The sequence below is a fragment of the Lottia gigantea genome (genome assembly GCF_000327385.1).
Source record: "Lottia gigantea unplaced genomic scaffold LOTGIsca_30, whole genome shotgun sequence".
NCBI classification, from domain to species: domain Eukaryota; kingdom Metazoa; phylum Mollusca; class Gastropoda; family Lottiidae; genus Lottia; species Lottia gigantea.
The window spans coordinates 380,849-390,858 of record NW_008708987.1 but is presented as its reverse complement, the minus strand read 5'-3'; the positions used below and the strand labels follow the sequence as shown (position 1 = coordinate 390,858).

General features: G+C 31.7%; 1 protein-coding gene across 1 annotated transcript in view; it reads right to left on the bottom strand.

The window, feature by feature from the left end:
* Positions 1 to 727: 727 nt before the first annotated feature.
* The window catches only part of LOTGIDRAFT_178509 (hypothetical protein), a gene marked incomplete at both ends in the record, with an annotated part of 36,327 nt that continues 27,044 nt past the window's right edge, over positions 728 to 10,010 (bottom strand). Inside the window, 3 exons of the mRNA XM_009057450.1 lie at positions 728 to 815; positions 9,101 to 9,156; positions 9,521 to 9,591. Of these exons, the coding sequence (XP_009055698.1) occupies positions 728 to 815; positions 9,101 to 9,156; positions 9,521 to 9,591 (215 nt within the window). The remainder of the gene's footprint in view (positions 816 to 9,100; positions 9,157 to 9,520; positions 9,592 to 10,010) is intronic.

Below are 10,010 nucleotides of genomic sequence, written 5' to 3'. Positions count from 1 at the left end.
GTCATTAAATCTACGGCCAATATCACAAAAACTTAACGCAGGATTAAATCATAATTCTACGAAATACAGTGATCTGATTGGAGGATAGGACTTGAATGTCGGTTGAATTTTACTATGTTGCTTGAATGCTATAAAGGTAATTAAATTTTTTTTTTAATTTCCACATGATCTGACTGGTCAATCATTAAATTTTCCAATTGACCAATTAGATTGCTTGATGTTTTTTTTAAAATTTCCTAGTAATCTAATTGGTCAATCATTAAATTAAAAATTTTCTAATTGACCAATTAGATTGCTTGATGTCTTTTTTTAAATTTCCTAGTTATCTAACTGGTCAATCACTAAATTTTAAACTTTCCAATTGACCAATTAGATTACTTGAACGCTATCAATATCCATATGTTTTTTCTGAAGGGTTCTAGTTATCCAAGCAGTCAAAGTTGTTCATTTGGAGATGATAGATTAATATCTGCTTCCTGATAATTTGTATCACAGACAACTCTTTCACATAATTTTAATTTTAATTCTCAATTCGGAAATTTACATTCATCAACCAATCAGATTACTGTATTATCAAAGTCTGTGTTAATCTTGTTTAAGTTTTTGTGACATACAGGCAATCTCAAACCGTTGCAATATGTTACACTGAAGTTGACATCACTTCAAGAAGTTTAAATATATTTATAACACAGCACAGTTTAAAACACAGAACACATTGTATATTGAACTAATAAGTATTCTCGTGTCCAGCTAGCACGTATAAATTAGAATTTGAAGATGGGTCATTTGTTGGTCGAGATTCCAAAACTATTACCCTGAAAGTAGAAAAAGATTTTGTTGAGTTCAACTATTAGTGCTGGGCTATACAGGAGATATCATCAAAGAATGGAAAACAATAGTATCACAATACAGGATATTCAACATAAAGTAACCCTTCATTGTAAAAACAAGTTTCATGATTTTTAACAATCATATTTTTTGTAAACAGTAATTCCTTGTCCATAAGTCAATATTTCCACTCTCACTGTATTTGTCACAGTGAACCCTTTGACAAGAAATGCATTCAAATTCGCGTAAACTGCAGTGGGTCACGTGGTCACATTCCTGGGCAATATGGCTGCTGTTGAGGCCTTATTTTTGTAACGGCAATCTTTTTGAAATATAATTTATCAATCGGAAACTTAATGAAAAGAATACATTAGACAGTGGAAATATAAACAATGAACGATGGACCCACTGCAGTTAGGGTGATATGAATACATTGGTCAAGGTGCCTTCGGCAGCTCATTTAATTTGGCACCTTGCCCAATGTATTCATATCACCGTAACTGCAGTGGGTCCATCGTTCATTGCTTAATTGACGGCTTACTGTTGTCTTACTATGGAACTTCAAATCTCTTCTGTATTTTGATGATACTAAGTTATATGTATATACATGTTTTTGTTTTTGAGCTAATTATGAAGGACAATGCCATCAGTGTGCAATAAGGAACATCATTCCAAGGTCATCTGCATTATAGCTTACTTGTTTCTGATTTCCATTTATTAAGGGATCATTAAAGATGGGTTTCCTTATTTTTTAGTGTCAAATTAAGCAAACTATTTCACTGATTGGTGTTTCTAATGAATAATCATGTATTCTTAATCATATCATTTTTTTCTTATCGCATATAATCAAGAGTTTTAACCAATCATAAATGTCCATGTATGTACAGTCTGGATAAACAAAAAAAGACTTTTTGATCTTTCTTGATCGGTCACTCATTGGAATTCTGCTGGTAATTCTCCTCTAATTTAGCTAATTATGAATTAATTATGGATATACTGATATTTTTCCAAGTCATTAGAACACCTCTACTTTCTATTCATATAAGTATTAGCATTTTCGTTTTCATAAATGAAAATAGGGAAACCCATCTTTAACGTGCACAGCCTGTTGCACAAGGGACCTTAGTGCGGCCCCTAATCAATTAATGCATAAACATGCCATAACATAAGAGACACTTTAAGTCAAAAAGCTTTTAGACTGGCATGCCCATTCACTGATAAAAACAGGAAGCTTAAAACATATATTATATGAATACAATATTTTCTATTATTTCAAAATACAAATATATTGCTTTGATATTTCATAGAAAGACTCTTGTGAATTGATACTGCATGCTGAATTATGTGCTTTATAATCAAATACAATAGCAGACTGTTTGTTATTGAAGATTACCAAGCAACAGTGATAGCAGATAGAGAGATATTAACTGGTTTACTAGTGTATATTGTGAGGTGTATAATGATATACAAGGGTTTATGAGTTAATATCAATGGTCCAATATCAATATATACTAAATATCAAAACATGATATACTGAAGTATAATCCCATATACAACCAATTTCAGTTGTACATGTTCAAAAATGTTCTTATATAGTTTATATTGTAATGAAAATGTAAATTTATTGAAAGCTATCAAAAACATTTCAAGCTCCATTTAGAATATTCTTAATAATTTGGGAGTGTAAAGAATTAGCTGTATACCACAAAAAGTAAAGAAATAAAAGATTTGAATTGAATTTGAAGTAATTTGATTTGTACATGTTTTAAAATGTTCTAATATAGGTTTCTGTGGTGTTTTTAATGTAAACTTATTGTAAGCTATGATAATATTAATAAAAGATGGTTTCCCTTATTTTCATATATTCGATAACTGGACGGCCGATACTTATATCAATCGAATGTAGAGGTATTCTAATGGATGGGGAAAATACCAGTTCGTCCCTAATTAGCCCATAATTATTACGACGAGGATTTCCATAGTGTGACCGTGATAAAAAAAATTTCCAGTCTTTTTTCGAATAACTAGTGTATACAGTAAGGGACATCCGTGATTGGTTAAAAATCGTTTAAATATGCGCGCATGTGCACTCCCCGCATTCCTTCCTTTTCTCACAACAACAATATGGCGGCTTGAAAAATGCACAGTTTACAATTTAAAAAGGCTTCAGATTCAGAAAATAAAGGGAACAAAGAAGAAATAGATAAGGATGTCTATGAACATTTCATGGAGGGGAATCAGTTAAAATCTCATAGTGAGGCAGCCACTCACTTGCTCAACAGTCAGTAAGAATGACGTCATTTGGTCACGTGAACAACCATGGAGTTTAAATTTAGTTTCTCAAAGCAGATTTGAGTAAATGACTTCCCCAAGCCTTTCTACATCCACATACAGTATTGTAACATATGAATATTTTTATAATTCATTAGAAACTCTCATTAATCAATTAGTAAATATGATTTGACCAAGAAAATGAGCTAAGGCATAATGTATCAAAAATAAATCATGGTCTTTTTAAAAATGTTCTGAACAATTAGGAATCGTCAAGAATATCCTGTTTCATTTTAATTCCATTTATTAAATGCATTGAAAAGTCTTTGAATTGTTAAGAGCAGAATTTCAGAAAAATGAATGAAAATAATTTTCTAGGGGGTTCTGGAAGGGAAGAAGAACCACTGCTTATAATTCTTACAGCAGACTAAAAAATATCCTCGAGAAAAGCTCACTTACAAATTTTTATACTAATCAAAGAAAGTCAGTAACATTCAAATCATCATCCTTAAAGGGACAAGTGCACCATTTTTTTTGAACAATCATACCTTAGTCTCAGAAACGGAAATTTTTAGCTAAGCCAATCGGTAATAGTGTTCACAGCTCACTGTCGAAATATGAGTCTTCAAATCTATGTGTGTCTAGAATTATCTGCGTTTGAATGTTAAAATAACCACTCATCAATTTAAGATATTCTGTGATATAAGGTATAGAAAAGACATATATGGAAATAGTGAGTAAAATTCCTAGATATCATGTGATTTTAGTACATTTCTAGTATTTCTCAAGACTATTTACATATATTGAAGACTAAAATCAACCCCCAAAAATAGCACACCTGTCCCTTTAACGGGTCAATTTGTATGGAATTGAAGGTAACAAAGGAGTCACAAACAATTTTAGGCAAATAACTAAATAATAAATGAGATTGTCTTAACTTTTGTGTGTATTGGAGACACTGATAGCATCGATTTGCAACATTCCAATATTCAGTCAGAAGTCTGTGAGAGAGAGAGGATGAGAGAGCAATATATTTGTATAATATATAATAAATAATTCTTCAATGAATAAAAATATCATAAAGTCTCTTTGAAGTGATGTACTATAAAAAATGCAAGATATCTTCAAAGGCTGAATATTTAGGTAAAGCACTTTTTGGAAAAATCAAAATAAAAACTTGTGTAAATTCAAGAGATTGTAAAGAGGTTTTTCTATGTGTATTGAAGTGGTTCTTGCAGTTCAACTAGAAATTAGCGTTTTATGACATAGCTATCACAATGTCATTAGTCCACCTATCATCTTATTTCAGTTACTTTACTATAAGTAATGAATATCACATACCCAATCACTTTAATATAAGTAATAAATATGACATACTCAATCCCTTTAATATAAGCAATGACTTCATTATTTCACCAACTTATTCAAAAACTTATTTACATACCTAGCCACTTTAAGTTAAGGAATGACTATTACATACCCAGTCACTTTAATTAAATCAATTACTTATTTACATACCTAGCCACTTTAAGTTAAGTAATGAATATCACATACCCAATCACTTTAATATAAGTAATAAATATGACATACTCAATCCCTTTAATATAAGCAATGACTTCATTATTTCACCAACTTATTCAAAAACTTATTTACATACCTAGCCACTTTAAGTTAAGGAATGACTATCACATACTCAGTCACTTTAATTAAATCAACAACTTATTTACATACCTAGCCACTTTAAGTTAAGGAATGACTATCACATACTCAGTCACTTTAATTAAATCAATTACTTATTTACATACCTAGCCACTTTAAGTTAAGGAATGACTACCACATACTCAATCACTTTACTAAAATCAATGAATGTAATTATTCCACCTAACAACATTTCATAATATTTACTCTTTAATTATTCTTTTATTTCCTGGATTACATTCCAACAGTCCCTAACATTGTATTCTATTGAACTCAATTTTTATATATTGACCAAGGAGAGTTTCATATTTTTTTAAGGGTCTTCCTGGATCAAATTCCATAACCCACATTGTATTCTATTGAAGTTTACTTTTACATATAAACCAAGAGCAGTTTTTAAATTTTTTAGGGTTTTCTTCAATCAAATTCCATAACTAACATTGTATTCTATTGAAGTTTACTTTAACATATTAACCAAGGAGAGTTTCATATTTTTTTAAGGGTTTTCTTGAATCAAATTCCATAACCCACATTGTATTCTAAAGTTTACTTGAACATATTAACCAAGAGCAGTTTTTGTAATTTTTTTGGGGTTTTCCTGGATCAAATTCCAACAGTCCCCAACATTGTATTCTATTCATTTTTCATTTTTTAGGGTCTAACATGGTAATCTATTGAACTCAACTTTTATATATTAACCAAGGGGAGTTTCATATTTCTTTTAAGGTCTTCCAGGATCAAATTGGTGACATTGCAGATATTTACCACTTCTAGGGTCATCTGACAAAGAGTTATATTATTGGTTGAGCATGTTTGAAAAAGTTGGACCAAAAGATTTCCAAAATTTTCTTTTATTTAGTGCGGCTCTCCAATATTGAGATACATGTACCAAAGATGCTCAATAAGCAGTCAAGCAGTCATTGCTTTTTCAGAATTCAAGATCCCAAAAGTAATAATCTTGTTGTATTGGATTTCTAATGAAATATTCCGAACTCAGTAACTTATTGGCAATAAGCAGGAATAATCAATTATGTTGCTGCAGTTTCTATAGAAAATTTAGAAAAACTTGCACATTGAATATATATTGAATATTTCACATACAATAAGCTGTACTGAAAACTTAAAGATTAGGGTGGTTGAAAGATAACAATTTACTATCCAACAGAGGGCACTCAAAACTTAAAGATTAGGGTGGTCGAAAGATAACAATTTACTATCCAACAGAGGGCACTGAAAACTTAAAGATTAGGGTGGTTGAAAGATAACAATTTACTATCCAACAGAGGGCACTCAAAACTTAAAGATTAGGGTGGTCGAAAGATAACAATTTACTATCCAACAGAGGGCACTCAAAACTTAAAGATTAGGGTGGTTGAAAGGTAACAATTTACTATCCAACAGAGGGCACTGAAAACTTAAAGATTAGGGTGGTTGAAAGATAACAATTTACTATCCAACAGAGGGCACTCAAAACTTAAAGATTAGGGTGGTTGAAAGATAACAATTTACTATCCAACAGAGGGCACTCAAAACTTAAAGATTAGGGTGGTTGAAAGATAACAATTTACTATCCAACAGAGGGCACTCAAAACTTAAAGATTAGGGTGGTTGAAAGGTAACAATTTACTATCCAACAGAGGGCACTCAAAACTTAAAGATTAGGGTGGTTGAAAGATAACAATTTACTATCCAACAGAGGGCACTCAAAACTTAAAGATTAGGGTGGTTGAATGGTAACAATTTACTATCCAACAGAGGGCACTGGCACTTAGAGCAATAGTTAAAGGGATGTACAGAGGATTTGTAAAAAATTTTATGTGTATCAGGGACACTGATAGCATCAATTTGCAACATTCCAATTTTCAATCAGATGTCTGTGGTTCTCGCAATTCCACTTAAAGTAAGCATTTATGACATCACTAATCGCACAAGTTGCTATTGATATATAAGGAACTTTGCGATAGTGACATCATAAAATGCTATACTTTAAGTGGAATTGCAAGAAACTTAGACATTTAATTGCAAATTGGAAAGGTTCAAATTAATAATATCAGTGCCCCTGATACACATTTAAAGTTTAGAAAATCTATTTATTATTCCTTTAAATGTATGAACACTGATTATCTATGGAATTTTCTATACAATCAATGACAGACTGTAACTTGTATTTTGTCTGTGATATTTCTAAAGAATTTCTAATCAAATTGTGCAACAACCAGAATCAAGACAGATCAAGCTGAAATAATAATTGTCTTGGAGCTCACTAGATTAAAACCAACATAAACCTAAACAGAATTGCCTTTTGTTTTTATTTTCCATCAAAACAATAGATAATGAAAGTTGTCTAGTGGCTTGGTCTAGAGAAGTAGGTTACTGGCACACGCAGAAACCATAAATAATATTTTCAATTAAGCAGAAATACTCATTGTCTTGGAGCTAGATACAGTGAAATAGGGCAAAAAAAACTGTGCATTGTACACCAATATAAACCTAATAAACATAAGTGTCTTCTGTTATTATATTCCATACAAACAATAGATTATGTATGCTGAGTAGTTGAAAAATAGTTTACTAGCACATTAAAAGACAAAGAATAATATTTTCAAAAACCATTAAAGATGGGTTTCCTTCTTGTTTGGTGTCAAATTAAGCAAACTATTTGATTAATTGGTTTTTCTAATGAAATATCATGTATTCTTAATCATATCATTAGGTTCATAATTCAGTTTTAATCATAAATGTCCATGTATGTACAGTCTGGATACTAAAAAAGAGAAGACTTTTTGACCTTTCTTGATAGGTCACTCTTTCTACTGGCTATTCTTTCTATTCATATAAGTATTAGCATGAAAATAAGGGAACCCATCTTAAAACAAGAATTCTATTTGTTTTTGTTGCAGCTAGAGAAGAATTTGTATGAATAAGGGAGGAAAAAACTTCAAAGAAGAAAAGTCTTTTTACTCTCCAGAAAAGATATACGCAGTGGCTTGCCTTGGAAAACAACAATACAATCACATACAGAGACTAAGGCTAAAACAATGCTGGTAGGATGAATAGGAATGCTCATTTTTGTAATGTTACATAAAAAAAAGTAGGTCACTAGCACATGAACAATTTGTGCAATGACCATATAAAGAAAAGTAGGTGAAAAGCATGTGCAATGACCATATAAAGAAAAGTAGGTGAAAAGCATGTGTAATGACCATATAAAGAAAAGTAGGTGAAAAGCATGTGCAATGACCATATAAAGAAAAGTAGGTGAAAAGCATGTGCAATGACCGTATAAAGAAAAGTAGGTGAAAAGCATGTGCAATGACCATATAAAGAAAAGTAGGTGAAAAGCATGTGCAATGACCGTATAAAGAAAAGTAGGTGAAACGCATGTGCAATGACGTATAAAGAAAAGTAGGTGAAAAGCATGTGCAATGACCATATAAAGAAAAGTAGGTGAAAAGCATGTGCAATGACCGTATAAAGAAAAGTAGGTGAAAAGCATGTGCAATGACTGTATAAAGAAAAGTAGGTGAAAAGCATGTGCAATGACCGTATAAAGAAAAGTAGGTGAAAAGCATGTGCAATGACTGTATAAAGAAAAGTAGGTGAAAAGCATGTGCAATGACTGTATAAAGAAAAGTAGGTGAAAAGCATGTGCAATGACTGTATAAAGAAAAGTAGGTGAAAAGCATGTGCAATGACTGTATAAAGAAAAGTAGGTGAAAAGCATGTGCAATGACTGTATAAAGAAAAGTAGGTGAAAAGCATGTGCAATGACTGTATAAAGAAAAGTAGGTGAAAAGCATGTGCAATGACTGTATAAAGAAAAGTAGGTGAAAAGCATGTGCAATGACTGTATAAAGAAAAGTAGGTGAAGAGCATGTGTAATGACCATAACTGAATGACTGTATTGTGTATTATCAGTGATGTAATTAATATTGATTGATTAGCTTCATTAATCAATAACTTTTAACTATCTACAAACGTTTATTTCTTTTATCATTAATTTTAATCCTGTATTTTCTAGCTGTCTGATCTTTTTTATTGTTTTCGTAATCATATGACACGTTTCATGAAATCAATGACATTATTTCTAACCAATCAAAGCATGAATTGTAGAAATAGCGAAAGAGGCTGTCATATTGCTTTTCTTTGGGTTTCACTATCCCATAATTCACCTTTGGTATAAAGACACATTTTGATTGGTTAAAATAAAGTCATTATAACAGAACTGTGGTAGAAAATTTGATAAACTACAGTGCAGACATATAATTCTAAATATATTGTTTGAAAAAGTAAAAGTACTCACCTATCTGAGCCTAATAATCGAAATATTCTCGATTTATCACAAATTTCTTGAGTTACCTTTAAAACAAAATATTATTACATGATTCAGGTGTGTGACTTGCTCAGAAAAATTTTTCAGATGAAAAGGAATTTTACTTCTTAGTATTAAGAAACCATGGTTTGGGAATTGCAAAAAGTACCCTTTTTTCAAGCATGTACAACTAATTATGTACCCAAAGTGTACAATATAATCTGCCAACCAATAATGTGCCCAGCAGGCAGCGCTGTAACTAGGGAGTTTGTAAATCCAAGAATTAAACAGCCAATCAGAGCCCCTGACAGAAAGACTATAACTGTATGTGTAACAAAGGGATCTGATTGGCTGTATTCACTAGTGTCCAATCCAATCAAATAAAGAATCAGCTATAATATAGAATCTCACCTCATTGGCTTTAAAACTCCGACCTTGCATACCATGTTTATGAAAGGCTAAGACACTATCTTGTAAACAAACTGAAAATCAAAATTATGTAAAACTTGATAAGTCTTGCAAAGAAAGGGCATGCATACTGTGAACAACTTCTTACACTCAAGTAAATCTGGGAAAATCTCTATCACACATACAAGAGAAAATAACAAGACCCATCAAAACAAAAGAATGAATTTAATATTTTGCATCATATGTATATTTTTCCACAAGCTTTAGTGATGCTCATTTAATGCATTTTCCATGGCCACAGCAAGTGATGCATTTTCCATGGCCACAGCAAGTGATGCATTTTCCATGGCCACAGCAAGTGATGCATTTTCCATGGCCACAGCAAGTGATGCATTTTCCATGGCCACAGCAAGTGATGCATTTTCCATGGCCACAGCAAGTGATGCATTTTCCATGGCCACAGCAAGTGATGCATTTTCCATGGCCACAGCAA